Source organism: Arvicola amphibius, chromosome 10, assembly GCF_903992535.2.
Source record: "Arvicola amphibius chromosome 10, mArvAmp1.2, whole genome shotgun sequence".
Lineage (NCBI taxonomy): Eukaryota > Metazoa > Chordata > Mammalia > Rodentia > Cricetidae > Arvicola > Arvicola amphibius.
In genome coordinates, this window is record NC_052056.1 from 6,477,393 (window position 1) to 6,499,258 (window position 21,866).

At 48.4% G+C, this 21,866-nt stretch overlaps 1 protein-coding gene across 3 annotated transcripts in view; it reads right to left on the reverse strand.

The window, feature by feature from the left end:
• Itsn1 (intersectin 1) overlaps positions 1-21,866 on the reverse strand; it is a 179,817-nt gene that overhangs the window by 44,825 nt on the left and 113,126 nt on the right. For 2 of the 3 annotated variants that reach the window (XM_038345999.1, XM_038345997.1), the window contains exons 20-26: positions 17,668-17,915; positions 15,699-15,858; positions 12,756-12,961; positions 11,910-11,992; positions 8,293-8,459; positions 5,413-5,458; positions 3,502-3,623 (exon numbers count right to left, since the gene is read on the reverse strand). In XM_038345999.1, coding sequence (XP_038201927.1) covers positions 3,502-3,623; positions 5,413-5,458; positions 8,293-8,459; positions 11,910-11,992; positions 12,756-12,961; positions 15,699-15,858; positions 17,668-17,915 — 1,032 coding nt within the window. The remainder of the gene's footprint in view (positions 1-3,501; positions 3,624-5,412; positions 5,459-8,292; positions 8,460-11,909; positions 11,993-12,755; positions 12,962-15,698; positions 15,859-17,667; positions 17,916-21,866) is intronic. The other variant, XM_038345998.1, reaches the window with a different exon arrangement.

Genomic DNA, 21,866 nt, shown 5'->3' on the forward strand with positions numbered 1-21,866 from the left:
AAAACCGATACCACCACCTCATAGCTCTACCCTCCAGTCAGCAGGTCATTAAGGAGGAGAGGCTGGGTTAGCTCTAGTGCACAGTTAAGATTTGGTTGGTCAGATAGGAGTCATGTCCTTGGCTCCAGACTGCCTCGCTCTGCATGGTGCACCTGCTGATGAGCGCTGTGTCTGCTTAGCTATCCCTGCTCTACACGGCTGTATGGTGTACTGCTGCACGGCTCCCGGACTCTTCTGCCCCACCTCTAGCTTTACAGGGGCAGGAACTGAACTCCTTCCCCTTCTCTGCTGTGTGTCCATGCTGACAGTCTCTGTAAGGGACATTCCTGGACACACAGCAAGCCTCCTACTTTCCTGTGAGGACCAATGTTATTACCACTGTGTTGATGTGCAAGGGGTGTGAGGGCTAAACTAAAATACACGCTTCTTTAAGGAGTCAAGCCAGAGACAATCCCAAGTGTGGAAACAAAAACAAGCGTGAGTCTAAGTCACGCCCGGCACTGACTGGTGCCCGCATGAGACCAACCCCATGGTCAGAGGAGAGTGCGGTGCTGCTGGTTCTAAAAGCCCTTTGGAGTGGGTGAGGTATGGCTAGCTCTTGAGGAATCAGAGGCCCGTGGGGAGGGCCCGAGGCCCAGGGGTGTGGCTGTCCCAGACAAACTGTCAAATGAGACAGAGTGGGCATGCTGCTGCAAAGGGAAGAAGAGGCAGGTCCACAGGGATGGTGAAGAAAGCGGCAGGAGTCATGACAACGCTCTGAACAGGAGAACGCATGGACCAGAGGCAAGCAGCAGTAAAGACACAGATGCACGGGACGGCTGACTGGACTGAGCAGAATGGGAGCTAGGACTGGGGGCACAAGCCTGCAATCCTAGCATCTGAGGCAGGAACAGGAGACTTGCAAGTCTGAGTCCAGCCTGGGCTACACAGCGAGACCCTGCCTCAAAAGCAAGTCGAGGCTGGGAGTGGTAGTGTATGCCTTCAATCCCAGCACTTGGGAGGCACGGGCCGGCAGGTCTATATGGTGAGCTCCAGGCCAGCCAAGGCTCCACAGTGAGACAGTGTCTACAATGAAAGAGCAAGAAAGAAACACGGCAGCTCCCTACTCCTCACAGAAAGTAGAACGGGTTTCTGGGACCCAGGGTTGGATTCCTCAACAAGTATGGTGCTTCTGGCCAGGATCTCTGGCTGCCCACCAGACAGCTCCCTGTGTAAGCCTACCATCAGTCAAGCTACAGAATATGGCTTGAGAGCATTTCTTTCCTCCTAGGTCCAGCTCAGCACAGTATGGGTCCTCCTTCCTCACTCGGGAAGGGCCTGGACACAGCTGTGAGCATAGAAGCATGCATGGCTGGAGAGCTGCAGCCAGCCCTTCTCCTCCCCAAGGACGCTCACCACCCCACCCAGTCCTCTGAGCTCCATGGCCAACACCCAGCCTCCTGTCTCAGACTTATCTGTCTGTCACACCATCCTGCTCAGAGCCACACGAAAACTGGCTAATGTGATAAGCAGACTGGGGGCACATCACGATGGCAGAGTTATCCTGGGCTCATTCTATAGGGACACAGCGTTCTCACAAGGGCGCTGCTATAAATGACCAGTTCACAAGTGGGGACCTCCTGTGTTATGCAGTAGGCCCCAGTGCTAGACTAAGGAGAAACACTGTATGCATCCCTTGTATACTAACCGGGACAGCTGCTGGGCACTCAGCCCTTTGGCAGGCTACTAAGGAATGCCTATGTGGTGAGCTGTGGCCCATACTTTCCTTCATGAAGGGAGGAGTGCCAATGGAACGAAGCCAGGTGGAGCCTGCAGTCCCAGACTGGTGTTCAGAGTGAGAAGAGGGTGGGTAGGAGCAAGGCATTTCCTGTGTGAGGGCCAGCAGGCCAGCCTCTTATGTGCATCTGCTCCTATGTGCGGACATGCGTGTATGGTGGCTCCAGCCTCTTATGTGCATCTGCTCCTATGTGCGGACATGCGTGTATGGTGGCTCCAGCCTCTTTTGTACACCTGCTCCTATGTGCGGACATGCGTGTATGGTGGCTCCAGCCTCTTATGTGCATCTGCTCCTATGTGCGGACATGAGTGTATGGTGGCTCCAGGGCTTCCAGAGATTTGAAACACAAGGAGTGTCCAGTCTCATCTTCACTAGTAATGGTGGAGCACACTTAACTCCCGATAACAAGGAGATAATGGCAGAGCACAGAACATGCCTGCACTGTTTACGAGGACCCCCTGCTAATGCCTACCCCAGCTGCCCCACCATCTGTGGGTCCTCTCTACGTCCGTATCCGTGTGTCTTCCAGCCTCCTCACCCTCTCTCTTGTCTTGTTCCTGAACCACTTGACTATCAGGTTCTCACATCACAGATCTTAAAAAAAAAAAATCTATTAGTAGTGTGTGTGTGTGTGTGTGTGTGTGTGTGTGTGTGTGTATACCCAAAGAGGCCAGAAGAGGTCATCAGATCCCCTGGAGCTAAAACTCCAGGCTGTTAGCTGCCTGATGTGGTTACCAGAAACCTATTTCAGGTCTTAATCAGAGTCATTTCTTTAGTCCCCAAACCATGGTTCTTTAACCTAACATATTTCAATATGTAATATCAATATTTCAAAATCAGTATTTCAGGCAGGTGTTAAAAAAAATGAATCACATTAGAAAAAACTGAGCTGTAGACTAACTATGCTTCAGGAAAGCCAGCAATGCTGTAGTAATTTGATCTAGCCCGGCCTCTATACTCCTCCCCTGGCTTCCTTTCATGCAGAGTCCAGGGGAGACTGATATTGCCACTATCTCTTTTACCCCTTTCTATAGGTTTAGTCGTTGATGTTTTGAAGCGTGCAGTCCTTCCCTGTGCTATTTGGTTCAATATCCTTCACTCTGTACTTACCTGTTTGCTCAGGGTTAGACTCAGTTGGTGCAATTCTGCTGACACAGAATGGATGCTATGACCTTACGAGGTAGCGTTTTGCATGAATATCGACCATTTGTCCCCACTGGTGATGACCATTTTAATCACCTGACTAGATAGTACCCCAGTTCTCAACTGTGTTACCATTGTATGCTTTCAAATAACAAGCAGTGTGGTATTCTACACCCACCCTAACTCTCTACCACGATACACAATAATAATCCTTTTACAATATCTTTGTGTCTCAAAGTGAGAGTTAGAGGAGTCACCTGGAGCGGTGAGACGAGTAACACGATTTTGATACACACCATCTCAGAAAACAACATGATGAACAGATGTGGTCTGTGTGGAAGGACACCCGCCAATGGCACGTGTTAAACCACTTCTAACGAAGCACTACTTCTGTGCTCCAGGACACATGAGGGCATCTCTGCATTCCCTGCTCTGAGAACCAGACGCAGGAACGCAGGAGCCCATCGGCAGGTGCAGGGCCACACAATGACACTCTTTGTATTTTGCAGTGAAATACCGTTCCTTGAGACTTTGCAAATTTGCGCCTGGACGGAGATTTTTACATAAACAGAGACACTAACCTGCAGCTCTCCTTCCCACCATCCGCCTGGGTTCTTTTTCCGGATCAAAATCAGCTGACCAGGAGCCAGGGTGAGTTGTTCGGGACCAGTAGCGGTGTAGGAAGCAATAACCTGGGCGATTTCTGGAAAACAAGATCAAATGCTGTAGCGCACTGTCAGAGTTGGGGAAGGAGCTCCAGGGCGACACGGCCAGGACCAAAGGCACCGCGTCTTGGCCTCTCCCAGAAGACAGTCCAAACACACCTCTCCACTCAGCTCAGGCTGCCGTGGGCCCCTCAGTCTCCTGACTCAGCAGCTCCCTGCCATGAAGTTCCATCCTGCCTATCCTATGCTTCCTGTCAAATCCCAGTTACTATGAACCCCGAAGAAGGGCCAGGTGCCTGCTCCCCCCAGCTCTGTGAATCTCAAGGATGTTTCCCTTTGCTTGGACACTAGTGGGAGAAATTTACTTTTCCTCAGGAACCTGGCTGCAGCTCACTTACACATGTCCAACAGAGTCAAGTCAGCCACGGCTCATATTCTAGGAGCTCTCCACGCATCACAGAGCCATTAGTTAAACTTCTTTTTGTTACAAGAGAAACAGTGTTATGAGAACTTAACCAAAAACAGTAATTCTGTATAGAAATAAAGCATGCAAATAGTTCTCTAGTTTCCCTGAATCTTAAAGGTCCTATGAGAACACTCCCGGGAGGACCACAGCCGAGACTCTGAGGCTACAGCTCCCTGCATGCGGAAGTGATATGTAACAAACTGTTTACTCTTCTGCACTCACCCCATCTCAATGAACTGAAAGAGTAGAAAGGACAGAAAGGATGGCAGGAAGGAGTAACGAAACACAGAAAGACAGAAAGAGAGGGGGTGGGAGAGGACCCAAGCTCCAATATCTACCATTCCACTTGTCCAGAGCACATTCTGCCCCTTTAACAAGTCATATTACTCTGTCCTGCAGTCTGAGGCTGGCCAACACAGTGGGAGGGGATGCTTGGGGTTTCAGAAAACCCAGGAAGGCAAAAGGCCTGGGGCCCAGCTCATGGCTACTCTGGCTCCAACCAAGAGCTTGAGCGGGGAGTTTGTGGGGTGAGGACACTCCTCTGGCATGCCAAGGACAAGCTCTAGATTCCAAGTTTTTCATTTGGAGACAGTCCCAATTAGCGTCCTATTTGGCACCAGCTGTCTCTGCTCCTCAAAGGACCTGGCATACGGGCCAGCGATCTGCCCTAGCATTTTGAAGAGCCCATATCCCCGAGCAGCTTGCTAGTGTCAGGGTAGAGCGAGGCCCACCTGAGTACTGTATAAAATACTGGACCCTCTGCAAGGATAGATGTTGAAATTGTAGACAATTCCCAGAAAGAGCAGATTCAGCCATGTGCTCTGGCTCCAACAGGAGCTGAGCTTGTCGCTCCTCTGGCACAGCAGTGCCCGTTCAGACCTATAATTTCCTAAGGACCTTGGCTGGGAAGACGGGCCAGACCAGCCATTTCACAGCTGCTTCCTCCCCTTTCATTCCACTATTAATAGAACATGTGATTTTGCTTAAATAAACTACAAATCTAGCTTCTGAGGCACGCCTTTCATTTTGTACCTTCAATGTTTGTCGGGGGAAAACCACCTGATGCTAAATGGATGAAACCCACCATGTGGCGCTGTCTGCTGCAACTCTGCTCACCACTGCTGGTGCCACCGGGGCTTCGTGGGCATCTGCCCCCAGGCAGCTGACCCTGCAGTCTAACGGCTTCCTGCCACTCCCCACTTCACAGCCACATACACTAACTAGCAGGGGAGGGTCACCCAGGCACTGTCAGGGGAGATTCCTTCACTTCTACTTAGATTTCTGGCTGCAGTAAACAAGGTTGGGAGCTACTTCCAAGTGCATTCATTGCTGAAACACAGGCATGGGGGTTTGTAACTTACCAGGTTTTTTTCCTAAACTCCCTGTTTTCCCAGCAGTTCCAGAGCCCTTAAAACAGAGCAGAAGGTCTCATTTGCATGCTGAAGAGGTGATTGCACAACTTAAAAAAAAATAATTAACAACACAATCCACTAGAGCCCTTAAGTCCCTCTTTTCACTCAGGGGGAGCATGGGAACACGTGTATCAGGAGGACGCTGCACACAGGTGGCCTTTACTCTGTGACAGAGCAAGCGTGTAGTCCTGCAGGCCTGGAGGCTCAGGGTCAGGCTACACCCTGGATCCGGCCCCACGACAGGAGGACGACGCTCCCCTCACAGTTCCCGGTACCTATGTCCGCATGGCTAGACAGGAGGCTCCTGCAGACACCAGAGCCCCCACCCAGACTCACACATGAAAGCACTGGTGTCTCTCTCCCTCTATTCACACCAGGATTTAAGGGGCTGAACCAGCGTCGGGAGGAGGGGTCCCACCCTTCCCCCTCACTGCTCCCCTGCACGGTGTTTCTACCCAATTTCACACTGTCTGAGCACCAACATTTCTCTCTCTATGCTGGAAGCACAATTGTAGAAGCAAACCATGTTTTTTCCCAACTACTGAGTGTTCCAGAAACACTCTGGGGTTGAATTCCTCCCGGATAGCCATGGAACTTTAACCCAGCTGAGTCAGCCAGTAGAGACCATGAGAGCCAGGACAGGGGCCAGAATCTAATCTGTGTGACAAAGTGCTTTATTGTCAATTAATGCTCCCCCTTGAGTGCCTACCCTTGTAGTAAATTAAGCATTTCAATGGAAATAAAGCGAAGGATTTAATAAACCAAGGCAGTCACTGTAAAGATAAAAATGTGCATTATGCCAACAAGGAACCCATTTTACCAATGCTGCTATATTTCTGGCCACTGAAATCGAATGACCACTGAACAGGAACAGTTTGAAATGAATTTTTATTCTAACTAGTGAGCTTTAATTAATGAGCACAATTATAAACTATCAATTTTCTTGCTATTTTTATGGCCTAAATATCAAATAAAGAATAGCAATGAAAGAATCAGTTACTTCCCGAATGTGGGTTTATAATAATTCCCACGTTCCACACACAGAGGAAAGCAAGGGACACTGCCTGCCACAAGTCAGGGGCTTCAGCATCTTCCCTTGGAGAAGCCGCAGGGAGGAAGGGATGGAAGGGCAGCTCCTCAGCCTACAGGCCCAGCCTGTTGTCCCCACTGTTTCCTTTTAAGTTTGTAGGAAGCTTTGCTCTCACACCGAACTTCGTATTTTTATTGTCATTTGAATATATTTTATCTAAAAATCTTAACTGGTAGTTATCCCATAGCCAATAATTTAATAACTGACAACCGTGGCAGGAAACTCCTCACAGGTCGGCTGGCCTTTCAAAGCCAGCACAGGTTGTTCCTGTTTAAGGGCTTCAGATGCTTTTAGAAAGAAAGCTGTAATTTATTAAAATATAATGTAAGAAATAGCCTTTATATTTTTCTGTATAACAGCTTATTTTTCTTGTTACTTTAATATGTATCAAGACTATCTTTGTATACACCTATTTATATCTATCTATCTATCTATCTATCTATCTATCTATCTATCTATCTATCTATCTATCAACCTACCTACCTACCTACCTACCTACATACATACATATACAGGAAACTTCAGTAAAATGTCAATGGATAAATTAAAAATAAGTTTGGATGCAAACCAAATGGCTTTTTGTATTCCACCTGTTCCAAAAGGTGACCTCACGGCAGGAACTGTAGCGTCCTATCTCTGAAGTACCAGCTGCATAATCTAAGGCCAACTTGCCCACCCAGGGAAGCGCTGGATTTTCCCTTTCTAGGTCTAGGGAGTCCACAAGCCAGCGGTCTGACAGGGGAAAATGACTCCTCCCCGGCTTCTTCCTGCGGAGCTCCCTGAGGGCGGGCAGACTTACAAACGCCCAAAAGTTAGCAAACTGCTCTCCTACCACAGCAAGCATTGTAGCTCCGTTTTAAAGCACACAGAATCATTCCTGGGGTGGAAAGGCCAGTGGCAAGTGTACTGCAGAAGTCGCTGGGCCCATCCTCACCAAAGCCACTAGGAGCACAAGGGCCTAGAGCAGAAGCCGGTGCACACTCCCGGCCTGGCATTTAAGAGGCAGCGTGTGCCTTTTCCACCTGCTTACTCTCAGTGAAGCAGCTTGCTCCACAGGCCCTGCCAGCTTCTCTCTCAGTGCCGAGGAGATTGTGAGGGGTAAAAGAAAACAGCTACGGATTCACTATCCTTAAAAAAAAACTCAGGTTCATTCCTGCTGGTTTGTCTCTACAGGTCTATTAAAAGGCTATAATCATACCACGAAAATCCCTTACTTGTACTTGGCCACTATAAAACCCTCCAACCCCAACTATTTCATTAAGTTTGCACCAACTCAAGACCACATCCTATGCAATCAGATATCTAAGGATAGTGGCATTGCCCCAAACGTACCAACCTCTTGGAACTTAATGTCTTTGTATATTAAGACAAAGCACAGAGCAGAACCAGAACACCCGCATTTACATCCAAGGGCTGCTGTGCACATCTAAAAGCTAACGGCCATGGAGAGCTAATCAAGCGATCATAAACTGGTCACAGGAAGGAACACCATCAGCTCTGCACACTGGAACAGAGCGATGGAGAGAGCCCCTGGTGCAGTCTCCACTGAACCCTGGAGTTCTGCATGGAGGAAGCCAGAGCTTGCTCCACGGCACCAAAGGACACGGTCACACACTTCAGTTACCATAGCAATCCAGAACTCAGCAGAACCCAACAGTGTTCCACGGTCAAACATCAACTCCCCACCAAGAGAACCACCACACAGAGAGAGGGAGAGGAAACAGTTAATGTGGGTTTACCTCTGAGTCTTTAAGCCTCACATAGTTAGAAGGGAAGACTCCGGACTTGTCGCCCACTGTGCCCGTCCACCAGTCACCATCTTTCTTGGTAACCAAAATCACATCCCCTTGCTGAAAGGTTAAATCTCCTTGCTCAGAACTCTCGTAAGTGTACATGGCAATAAATTCTGGAGAAATATTGAGATACGGAGAGAGCTTGATTGTTTAAAGACATCCCAGACAGCTTTGCAAAAGCAAATTTATGACTCAGGAAGTCAGGGTGAGATCCATTTGAGAAACACTAGCCACAGATTAAAACACAGGGCTGTGCCATTCCTGGGCTCCGCTCCCCCACCGCCCACACACATGCAGTGAAGGCAGAGAGGAACCTCTGCAAGGATCCAGCCGCAGGACACAAACCAAAGGCACTGCACATCCCCTGACCGAGGGTCAAGATCTGTTTACATATATCACCTCTTTAAATAAAAAATGTTTCTCATTTAGCTTTAGCTAACATTGATTGCCTACTTTGTGCTATGTACAGGGTAGGGCGTGCTCACATGCAGGCTCTTGGCGTGCAAATATCTGTATTTCAGACTTTCAGATACACTTCACCCTTTACATCAATCAAATGATACACCTTTCGCTATTTAAGTGCCCGAGTGAATGTCTGAGACATATATTGCTGTGTATATAAATGGTCGGGGACTGTTTAAGAGTTAAACGGTAGGCAGTGGTTACAGCTGGACATCTGCTTGTCACTCAAGTTGCATGAGCAGGTACAGGGATTGATGACAAAAGTAACATTTTCCTAACCCAAGGAAATAGCCAATCGTTTCTAACAAGCTTATTAGCAATTACTCCTCATGTGGTTTTGTCTCAAGGAGTAAGAGCTAGGGACTGGAGCTGCAGAGGTGCGATCCACAGGAACGTCTCCCTGTGACTCTAAGGAGAACTCTGCTTTGCTTTGAACTGACCCTGAGGCTCAGAACAAAGTCATAGTCATTAAGTACAGAAGATTTACAGAAAGAGGCACATGTTTCTTATTTCTATGTTTTATCCACTTTGTCCTAGGCCTTTATACATTTTTAAAAAGTAGTATAAATCAAGTTTTTCATAAAGCTTACTCTCGGGAAAGCCTGTATTGTTACATTGTAACATATCTTACATGAGTCAATACCCTTCAAAGCAGAGTGCAAGGTTGGCTAGCAGCTGGAACGTTGGCATAGAGATATCTCCACTGGCCAATTTCACATTTATTGTGTTTGTGGCTCATCTGGAGGTCAGATGCCAGGGTCAGCAGTCGGGTCTCCCCTCCACTGTAGAGTTGGGATCACACGCAGGCTGTCAGGCACAGCTGCGAGCACTTTACCTACTGAGCCGTCTTGCCAGCTCCTCCCTAACGTGAACATTTTGTCCTAATGAAAACTGAAGTACACAGAAACAAACCCCTAGGGTCTGAGCTAAACAGGCATCCTTAACCACAAAGATCTCCCTCAGAGGACCGGCGACCTGTGCTTGAGCCAGCACGGACTGCTAGATCCACACTGACCACGGTCCCCCAGCTGCCCTTGGGCCTCCCTGGTAACGTGAAGATCCACAGTTAACACTGGGAAACCATAGCACGCCCATGGAGATCGCAGCTCACAGGGCCTTCTCCTTTCACTCTCGCACGTATTTGACTTCTCAGTATTCTGGACACTGACGGTCATGTCTGCTCCCGTTCACCGCTCACTCCCATCCAGCTACTTCTGACATGATTCTGGGCATTCTGTATCTTTCCCAGATTATCCAATATATAAATCACCTTCTTTAAATCCATTTAAAATTGTGGAGTATCTTTCAAAATGTTTAGGAAACTCAGAAGTGGGACCGCTAGCTGAGCGCAACGCTGCAAAACGTAAGGGGCCTGCAAGGACGAAGAGAGTTCGCATGCCCCACCCCATCCTGCACAAGGCTGTGGGACACCAGAGTCCATGAGAGAATTCAGGGGGCTCCCAGCAGGCTCCCCTTTCAGGAGACACTAAAGAGATGGGCACAGGCCAGTTCCAAGCCACTACTTTGACCTATCCAAATGGATAATTGAAATCTACAGTTTAAATGAGATGATGTTTGATGTATTATTAACAAGAGGCTCCTATAAGCTCTCCTTCCACGAGGCCAGCAAGCTTCCCGGCTTTTCTAATGCCACGCAGCCACCACCTAGGTGGGAACTGCCTCTGCTCTGCTGCCTGACTGGAAGAGTGAGTGAGGGTCCGCAGTGACCTACTTCTAAGACCTCATGTGCTGCAGTCTCTGTATGTGTTCCTTCCACACTGCTGTCGGATGAGAACGCTTACTGCTCTGCCTCCCCCAGTAAGCAAGCACACGAGGCAAACAGAAAAGGGGCGGACACTTACTGGCTTTCACTCTAAATGCTGTATACATTTTACCTCATAATCCCTGCAATAATTTCCCCTGAAAAGGGTGATTATTATGCCCGCTTCACAGATGAAGTTGAGGCATGACTGAGATTACATAATTACTATGAGAGAGCCAAAATATGAATTCCCCCTCTAGTGAGACCTGTTGACAGATAATACACAAGATTTCGCTGCTGTTGTTTTGTTTTGAAGAAGAGGTAAAATTTGCTTTTAATTAGGCTGAAGGCATGCTATATCGAAAAAGATTTTTGCCTTTTTCTAATGGTGCTAAAATAATTATTTAGAAAGTATGAATGTACAAAGATGATTATCCTAATAGCGTTAACATAATAATATAGTCATATAGAAATAAAAAATAACAATAGTTATGTGGAAAATGTTGGAATTTTTTTAGTCGTGATGAAGTTTTGTAACGATGCCCACAAACTAAACAATTATTTTAAGAAGTCTTAAGACTGTCCTAGTGTTCCTGGGAGTCAGAACTAGTGGTCACCCTTCATTTGCGCTGCCTCCGCTGAAGCAGTTATTCCAAGAACTTGATTTTCTGCTGGCCACGCTTCTAAGGAACACAGCTTCGCCACAGCGCACGAAGCACATTCTGTTGTCACGTACAGATTCCAGACACCAGTGAACAGATCACCACACACCTCCACGGACACCTCTAACTAAGGAGCCTACTCACTGTCACTCAGACGCTTAGCTCAGGTGGCCCGGTCAGCGGGCACCAGGTGATGACTGCAGTGGGCGTGGAGTGACCGGTGAGGCCTCAGTTATACAGACCTGGGTCATCTCTAAAACTTTAAGAAGTGCCTCCTTCTACAGCCCGGCATATAACAAAGATCAGAAGGGAAAGGCAATCAATTATTTGTGTAGTAGAGACTGAAAACCAATGCTTCAGGCCTAAATAATCCGGCTGGGCCATTCACATAGCACAGAGAAGCGATCTGCCGCTGCTGGGTGTACCCACGGCACTCACGGTGTTCTGAGAGCTTCCGAGGGCTGTGCAGTCAGTTTAAAGTGATACAATTATCCACGCAGATCAGACAAAGGGCTACATGGGAAGCAAAGCCGTGACTGACACACGCTCAGAACTCGACCCTTCATGAATGCAGTGGGTTTCCCTCACTGCCAGGTGTAGTTAGAGAATCCAGTTTTGGATGGTCACTGCCATAATGTGCTCAGCCTCCTACAGAGCTTAACACGCCAGGGCCTCACCTTCTCCAGGAGCAGCTGGCTTGGCTGCCGGGGAAGCCACTCTCTTTAGGCTAGCAGGACTTTCGGTAGGGCCAGTATCGATGCTGTAAGAAGAGAAGGGAAGAACATTTTAAAATCTCACCTGAGAGCGCCAAACAACACTGCTTTTCTCTTTGAAAGCTGTGAAAATCCACAGCTGTAGCAGTCAGCAGTAACTGGGCTAGGACACAAGAAGGGCACTAGAGACACACAAGCCCACACCGCTGCTTCTCCCCCTGACTGAACAGGACACACAAGCCCACACAACTCCTTCTCCCCCTGACTACACAGGACACACAAGCCCACACTGCTGCTCCTCCTATTGTGTTGGACACAAGCTCAATGCCAGTCTCTTCAGCACTAACTAGCAGATGTCATGGGTATTTCTGTTAGTGGTGTCCCCTTAGAACTCCCAGCTGGTTCTGGACACCCTTACGTGTTGGAATAAACAGTAACAACCTTGTGGGTTCTATGACACATGCACACGCTAATGAAGAAAGCCATTCACTCATTCTTCCATTGACGTCCCAAATGCCTTGATCTTAAGTATTTGGATGCATTCAGCACTGTACTGGGTACTAAGCATAAAGAGTCATATTCCGATCAGCTCAGGGATTCTTAGACAGGTCAATGTACAGCATGACACACAGGTTTCTCTGCCAGAAGAAAGCAATGGCTCATGTGAACAGGTCCCTTTCTGTCCTTCATACACACATTCTAACTTTTTAGAGGACAGTCGTCCTGCGGTTCCCACCAATGAATCTTAACTAGTGCAAATAATAATTTCTAATGTGGTTTTCATCAAATAGAAGCAGATAAATAAAGTACCTTGAAGCTTTCCTGACGGGCCCTGAAATGAGTTTCACGTAAGACTTGGGGAACCAACCCTTGTGACCTTGAACTTCTCCAAACCACCACATGTCTTGCTGCTCCAGAACGGTGATGACATCATTTTTGTTAAAATTTAAGTGGTTGTCTTTTTTGGCTCTCCAAGGATACAGGGCTTGTGCTTGCAGCCCTTCCACTTTTTCACCCTGTGTGGAATGACATAAAGACCCGTGTTACACCGCAGCTTCTTACCAACCAAGACAGATGTGCACAGAGTGCACACACAGCCAGAGACACTGCCTCTGCCTGGCACGAGTCTAGGTACCTCGTGGCTTCTCCGTAACTGTGCACTTAAACGTGGAGACAAAACTGCCAGCTGTTCCCAGAGCCCCCATGCAGCCTTCCTTCTTCAGCAGCTCTAGCCGTGTGTCTTTTATATTTCAACGTAATGGGGCAGGCACTTTAGGAGTTGGATGGTATTTCGTGGGTGGACATATGTAAACAGGCCATGCACTGGACTGTACTTGCTTTCCCCCCAGAAGTCTAGACATTGTGGGGTTATAAGGATGAAGAAAACATCACTTCTACTCTCTCCACATAGTTTGGGATAAGCATTTTATTAACCTTAAAGTGCTATAAGAATATCCTCTAGTAAGGAACTTAGTATACAAGGAAGAGATAAAAACAGCTAAATATATCATTTGGAGGAGCAAGATACACTGCACAAAAGGTCTCCTGCTTCGCTGCGGGACCAGAGAGGCAAGGACAGAGCCTGCCTCGGGACCCCAGGGTCAGTTTTACAGGGAAAGAGGCAGGCCTGGAGGGACGAGAAGCGTTCTGAGAGCCAGTGCTGCAGAAGGGCACCCCAGGCCAAAGGCAGAGCACAGGCAAAGGCCTTGAGGTGGCAGGCTGAGCGCACTGCAGGTGGTCCAGGAGAAGAAGCAGGATCCGGGGCTGTGGGCAGTGGGGCAGGAGACAAGGCTGCAAAGGCAGGTGAGGCACTTATTGTCTATTTAAAAATCATGACGATAATTAAAGAAATCAAACAAGTCCCACTTTAACTGTCCACATAAATGGACAAAGAACAACAGTTAACGCGCAAGGAGAGTTGGTCCAGAGTTGTCTGCGCTTGACTGAAGTGATTTTATTTCTGTGTTAAGATCTGACTGGGCAAAACAGGAAACTTAAAACTTGGTCAGTAGAGTCCATGAGTGTGTCCGTGACTCTAACCCTTGCTCTGCACAGATTCTTCCGTCCCTATACCTACACATTTTGACTCTCTTTCACATTAGCCCCAAGACCACTATTCTTTGCCTCCCATTTCCTCCTCGCCCACTGATCCACGGAGCTTCCACCTTGTCTAGTCCGCCCAACTACTTTAGGACTTCCGGGCCAGAACGGAAGGGAAGCCATTTGCTCTGTGCCTTTACAAAAGTCTGGGATGTCTCCCTTGAGACTCTTTCCCTATGTGGGTTTCTGAGGCAGCCCGGGGTCAGACAAGATTGCAATGCGAGGGCTGAACCCCAGATTCAGCTCCCATGACACCTAGGCAATGGACGGACTTCTCGAAGCCCTGGTTTCCACATCTCCCAAGGGGGTGGCACTCTTCCGAGGCGGCCATATGTTCAGAAAGCCCTCTGCAGCACCATGATCCCTAGTCCTGGGCTGGGCAGCATGGCCAGAGAATGGAGAGCAGGGTTATCGGGACCCTGGTCTGCCCTGTCCACTTCCTCTCCACTCCGCAGGCCCCAGGGCTCGCTCACTCGCACTGAGCACTGAGCGTCCTGTCACTCTGTGACCTCTCTGCTCCACCCCTCACAAACCAGCAGAGTCCTCAACTTCCTCTTACCTCACCGCACTCGGGATGGTTTTCCCTGTCCTCCAGTCACCCAGAGACCGACCCTACTTATCCAAGACGGCCTCTTCCTTGCCCTCAGCACCCTTTGATGAGCACACCTCAGTCCTTCACGAGTTTAAATCTCGCTCTTGGCTCCACAGCTCTCGTTCCTGGCTCACCCACAGCACCGCCTTGGTCACTGAGCACCGATGAGATATGCTTAAGTGCCAAATGTGGGCAGAGGCAAAGGCCTGCTGTGCAGCCACCCTTCCCCACGGCTCCCTTTAGGGCACTGGCTGCTTCTCCCCATGTCTGCTTTCCCGGACGGCCTCCAACCCCTTGGATCTCACTATGTGATAGCTCGGCTACCATCTTCCATCTCCTTCCAGACCCACCAGAGGCCAGACAGCGCTAGTCGGACCCCCGCTTCCACCACCTGACACTCACTTCTCACTAGACTCTTCTCTCCTTCCTACCCTGCTGTTTTTCCACTTCTGTGGCTTGGACAGAGAACTCAGCGGGGTCCAGGCTTTCACACTGAGTGCCCTCGTGAGCAGGGCTGCTCAGCAGCTCCAATCTTCTTGCACACCACTTCCCCATGGATCTGCCTGGTGTCTCCTCCAATTTAAGCTTTTCAGGAACAGAAACTCCTTGCGATCTCTTGTGGCCTCCCTGTTTGATTAATTGATCTCATTCCTTCGTCATTATTACATTAGCCTAAAGACAAGCGTCCACAGTAATGACCCCTGTGCTTTCAGAAATACTGTTCTTCAGTGGGTTTCCCATTAGCCTGAAATTGGCCTGCCTTCTCCAGGAAGGACCAAGGGGGTAGCCAAACGGACCAACCCGGAACTTTCTTTATACACGCTGACTCTCCCCATGAGAGTATCGATACCTTTTCAATGGATCAGCATTGCAGCCCTGGTGCGCTCTTTCAAAGCAGCTCAGACAGACAAGGGCAGGACAGTTTAAGCCCTCGGACTCTGAGGTTTCTGAACTAGGTTCAGCGGGCCACACCAGTTTCAGGGGTGGAGACTGCAGAAGTGGCTCTTGTAAATCTCTACTGCAGACCACACTCATTTCGTGCCCTCATCGACTGCCCCTACCTGGCCCAGGACGGGAGATGGGGACGAGCCAGTGGCTGTGGCTGGTGTAAAGGCCGATCTCTGCCTTAACTGTCCAGCGCTGGGTACAGTGAGAGAAGGCTGAGCTGCCCATGCGTCCCAGTTATCCGTTTCCGGCTTTTCACTTGTGCTGGTGGGCCACCTAGAAGGAAAAGCACGTCATGAGCAGTAGGCACTTTCTAGTGCCCTGGCATTACAGGGCACCAGGGGTAATAGAAATCAATCACAGTTCCGTGGGCTTCTCTAGTTGAGAATGGAGAGGACAGGAAAGAATGCTGGGCTCAGGTTTGACTCTGCTGCACACACTACAGCACCCCTCAGGCTGATTAGAAGGCTGTGCTTTCTCTCAATCTGAGTTCTTCTCTAGAACAATGCCAGACACTCTGGGTTACTTGTGAGGGTCCCCTGGATCAGCAGGCAGGAACCGCTCACAAGCACTAAAATACCACGACAGAAGCAGCTGAGTAGGAAGGAAGTGTCCCACAGCAAACACCTGCTCAGAAGCCCAGAGCCACAGCAGCCACAAGGGGCACACCCAGCAGGCTAGGTGTCCTGTCTCAGGACAGCCCCAGGGCTGTGGTTGTATACATGTGCTCGAGGGCAGATCTGAATGTAACATGCTGGTTATATCTCTCTAAGACCTATAAGCAATAGGAAAATCAAAGTAACCCCCCGGGACTGTCCATCTTGACATTTTGGTTTGAAAAGATGCTTTTACGTACATCAGAAGACTTGTACACCACAGAGCTCTTAAGGGAGGGGCAGTGATTTGGTTTACAGAGGAAATAAAACCAATCAATGACAAAAATAAAAGATGACATCAAGGGCTGGACTAGAGTCTGCCTCATGCAGCACCCAACTCCCCAGACTCTGTCACAGCACCACATATGGTAGATGTGGAGGCCTTGGTAAGAAGCTCAAGATCACACGATGAGTTTGCGGTTAGTCTGGGCCATATGAGGCCCTGCCTCAACAAACAACCATGGAACCAACTCTGTATCCCAAATGGAGCTTTGCTTTGGGAAGCCAAGAGCTTTTCAAACAAGCCTCCCCCCCCCCAAAAAAAAAAAAACAGGGCTAGTCTGGTTTAGCACACAGCCAGTGGAAGGCCAATCTTACGCAGAGGTTCGGAGGACATTCTTCAGCACCTTCACCTGTATCTGAAAGTACAGGCACGCCCTTCCCTCGGCTTCTCCCTGTCCCTGGTCACTACTCTCCTTCTCCCCCGTTTGTTTCACCCGAACTTTCTCTAAAATATGCCTGGGCTCCTTGTCTTCAGCACTGCTTCTTCTAAAAGGTTACTCGAAAAGAAATTTAAATCCTTCCTACTCACACCCTTACTGCATCGTAGTTTGAAATATTTTTGGACAGCTGTACATGTAGGTCACGGACCACAAACAGAGGTCTAGGCAGTGGCTTCATCTATCATTTGAAACCGAATGGCATTTCCCACGACAGGGGCATGCACCCTTCTCTACACTGTGCATTTGTTCAAGGTTAGCAACAGCAGAAAGCTTCCACAGAAACCACTTTCTGTCTTATTCCAAACCACATGACTGACTGCAATTTTTGCTCCTTGCTCACAAAACAGCGTCATTTCCCAGCCTGCAGGAAATAACTGAATATTTTGCTGACTGACATAAATGTCAGCAGAGATTATTAGGAAGTTGTACTTCTCCATTTCTTCCTCCAAAATGAAGGGTACAGTCAAATGATGGGACAAAGCATGGATGGCTTTCTTTTGTTCCCTGGTAAACTGCTGTTTGGCAATGGTATTATTAAATCTGGCTTGGAGGCCAAGGACCCCAACTTGTCAGTAGGCCACTCAGAGGAATGAACACATGCCATGCCCTTTCAAAGATGAACAACTCAAGACTCTACAAACTGGAAGAACAAAACGATGACTAAGTTTGGATTTCAAACCTGTCAAAGACAGCATGTGGACACGTACGTGGAACTGAAGTCTGCCCAGTTGTTGGGGGCTGTAGAGGGCTCAGAGGAGGTCACTGGCAAAGGAGCGGGGGTCTCACGCAGAGCCAGTTTGGGGACGGGGGCAGATGTCAGATCAGTCACTGGTTTGGCTGGAGTGGGAACCTCATTTTCTGGAATCTTCTCTGCATAATTTGCAGGGAACCATCCCGTCTTTCCTTTCAGTTCTCCTCCAAGCCACCCTGGCTCTCCAGTTTGGCTTTCATCCACCTGTGGGAAGTCACAATGTTTCACTGAAATGAAAAGTCATTAGCCCTTGAACACATCCGCCACTCCCCACAACACAGCCACAAGGCTCTGCCCAGGACTGACACACAGCACAGACGTCCAGAAAAGTGACAAAGCCTGTTCTACTCTGCACCGCACCCAACACACCCTGAGCTCCTGACCACAGCTCAGATAAAGCGCCTCAGGTCCTTGGACATTCTGCATTGTGAATGGGTCTGATATTTCTCCACTCAGAAGCCACACAATCATTAAAAATAATTTGACTTAGGTTCATTACTTCAAGCAAAGAGTGCAACCAACATAAAGTTAGTATTCTTAAAATCCCCATTAACTAAGCTTTTTTTTTTTTTTTTTGAATAAGGACAAAGAGGGTAGAAAACAACAGCCGTAGCTGGTTTTGCTGGGAAGCAAAGCTGACCCATGTGTTTAGAGGAAATGAAAGTTATTTACAGCCATCATCAGTTTTAGTGAGACTATAATTTTCTTTTGTACAAACTAAATTTTAGGATCCATGAAATCACACAAAGAGTAGGGCCTTTTGTTTAAAATTTTCCGAGGGGGTCATCTACTGTGCCAAATGCTTGTGTTTAACCTCATTTCTGCCCCAAAGGAATTATTCAACATGGCCCAAGCCATCCTACATATCCCTAGTAACTTCAGTGGCTTATGAGCAGTGGGTATGCTCTGGAGGACGCCACGCTCCCGATTAGAAAGTCCAAGGAGTTCTAGTCTCACACCGCACAATGGCCTGGAGCTGACGCCATCCAGAACTTCCCTGGACACTCAGGTGGCTTTTCAGAACACACAGGAATAGAGTAGATCTAAATAGAATAATAGAAACTGAAACAAACTTGGGTCCTCTGAAGGGCAGCATGTGATCTTAACCGTTGAGCCATCTCTCTAGCCTCAAAGGGGAGGACGGACTCTCAGGCCACGTATAGGGTTTCCAACGGCAGTGGGCTGGCTTTACAGTTTGATAACTGCTGCTCACACTCACATGGCACACACACGCTTCCCTTGCTGCTCACACTCACATGGCACACACACTTCCCTAGCTGCTCACACTCACATGACACACACACGCTTCCTTAGCTGCGCACACTCACATGGCACACACGTTTCCCTAGCTGTGCACACTCACATTGCACATACATATGCTTCCCTAGCTGCGCACACACACACTTCCCTAGCTGCGCACACTCACATGGCATACACACGCTTCCCTAGCCCCTCTATGATTCTATCTTCCCCATTTCTGGGCAGCCCCGGTCCTCTCATTTCTCCACAGGAGGATCTGTAAGAACTCTGTTTTCTCTTTGGATTCCCCTTGAGGCTGAACTCCAGTGAGGGGTTGCTCTGCCCTCCTGGGTTTTGCTTCCTGGCAGCATCATCACACACTCCAACTGCTGGGCCCTGGAAACACAGCCGCTCCTCCCTGTGCAGGCTCAACGGTCAAGCTCTTCGACCTCCGGCTCAGGACCGAAGAAAATGTCAAGTAGTAATGAGTTTATATCAGACACAAAAGATGGCGGAGCTGCAGTGATGGAGCGGGCCCTGCATTCAGACAGCCTCAGCTGTGAACCCAGGTTCTGTGGCTACTAAGTGCACATACTGGAGGACTCAGTGTCTTTGTCTAACACTCATTTTAGTGTGGTGCTTTGAGAACTGATATATCTTTGTTGTTGTTCTGGAAACAGTGTTTCTCTGTGTATCCCTGGCTGTCTCTGCAGACCAGGCTAGCCTGGAACTCAGAGATCCGCCTGTTTCTGCCTCCCAAGTGCAGGCATTAAAAGTGTGTGTCACCACTCCTGGCTTCTGATAAATCTTTATAACTCTGCTTGGTACGCATAAAAGTTTAACAACACAGTTTTAAAATCCAACTCTGACTTTATACGATGTTCTCATATCTGGACTTTGGTCCTGCTTTCCGATCTTGGTTCTCTGCTCGAGGCCTGTCTGGAACCCTGGCTCTGGTTAACTTCTTGCCAAGTCATCTCCCACAGGGCCCATTCGACAGCTGACCACTGTCTGTCTGGAACTCTCACTGCCACAAATGCCAACTGCCTTGTCTCACCGTGACGCAGGACCTACTGTCACCGTCTGGGTGGATACAAGGAATGAGATCAGAAGTCCAGAGGCAATGTCCAACCCTAAGGAACCACACCCGGTCTGCCACCTGCAGAAGCCACACCACACCGCTAAACATCCTCAGGAGCTAGAGGAGGGACCTCTGGCTGCTGGATGCGGTTCCAGTTCCCAGCACACACAGGACTGTAGATCGCTACCCTTTCTGTGATAAATTAACCTTTTTATACTCCATTCCTGGCTACTTTGGAACTCCTTTGAACGCCAACAACCCTAACTTTAAAAAAAAAAAAGCTATGAAAAACGAGAAATATTTCTCTTTGGATTTGAAAAACTTTGCCCAATCAGTTTTGAAAAACTGTGAGCCTATGACAGACCGAGAAGTGAAGTAAATAATTTGTGGCATGGTGGACTCAGGACGTGGACTTTTCACAGAGCACACTCACCCGATGGTGGCTCTTTAGAGTGAGTTTCATTCTTAATACAATGTTAGTATAATTTGTCTAACCAGGTCTATCCCACTCACCCCAGTTTCTTTGGAAGTAATTCTGACAGAACATCATGGAATTGAAGCACAGACTCTAGATTCTACTTACATTTCTGGGGTTTGGGCTCAGAGCAATTCTACAATACTAACTATTCATGTATATAACACCTGTTGGGTGTAAAAGTCAATGTGCACAGTAGCCAGTCCAGATTTAAATCAATGTGGTTAATGTTTAAAGTTTAATGGCTATATGCACCCTGGCCTCCATTTCACTAGGTAGCTTTGGTTTTTCTTAAATTTCCAACTTGGCTCCAGAGGAAGTGCTGCTTCTTGGCTGTGTGCCAATAGGATGACACTATTGAGACTGGGGAGAGTCTTCAGGAGATGGAGCCTAGTGAGAGATTGTTAGGTTTGGGGGTTATATGACTTTGTAGGGGGGCTGTGGGACTCTGATCCATTCCTCACCCCTTTTGCCCCGAGATAATTATCCAACTGTCCTTTGAACTCTTAATTTTTTTAACTTAAAAAGTTATTGTGTGTCTATATGCACACAGGCACGTATTCCCACTTGTCCTTGAGGCTAGAAGAGGGCATCAGATCCCTTGCAGATCTGATGGATTAAAGATGGGTAAGAGTTGTCTGTCGGCCAGGCAGTGGAGGCACACACCCCTAATCCCAGCACTCAGGAGGCAGAGGCAGGCAGATCTTTGTGAGTTCAAGGCCAGCCTGGTCTACAGAGTGAGTTCCAGGGCAGCCAGGGCTACACAGTGAAACCCTGTCGAGAGAGAGAGGGGGGGGGGGGAGAAGGAAAAAAGTCTGTCATGGCTGCTGGGAACTGACTTGGGTCTTCTGGAAGAGTAGAGAATGCTCTTAACTACTGAGCAATTTCTCCAACCTCTTAACTTACATTTTTCTAAAAAGTGGCTTACAAACTGTATTTCCATACATCCTTATTTGGGTAACTCTCTCTATGCTGTCCCCTCTGCCATGTCCACCCCTGGATCTTCTCCAGACTATGACCCCCGTCCCTGATTTAACCATTCCACCATCAGCATCCCCTGTGCCACCCCCACAATACTTTTCTGTCACCTGTATCCTACTAGTCTCCTCCCTCAGGACACCCTCCTCTACCCAGTGATCCTTGCTGGATTCTACAGCCACTCCAAGTTAAGCAGACAAAGCTAAAGTTTTCACACTCAGATCCACACATGCAAGAGGAGACACAGCACCTGACCTCTCCCTGAGTTGCCTTACTCAATACAATTTTTCCCAGTTCTACCTGTTTAACTATAATCTTCCTAACTCCATTGTCCATATGTCCCACATTTTCATTAGCTATTCATCCGCTGATGGGCATCTAG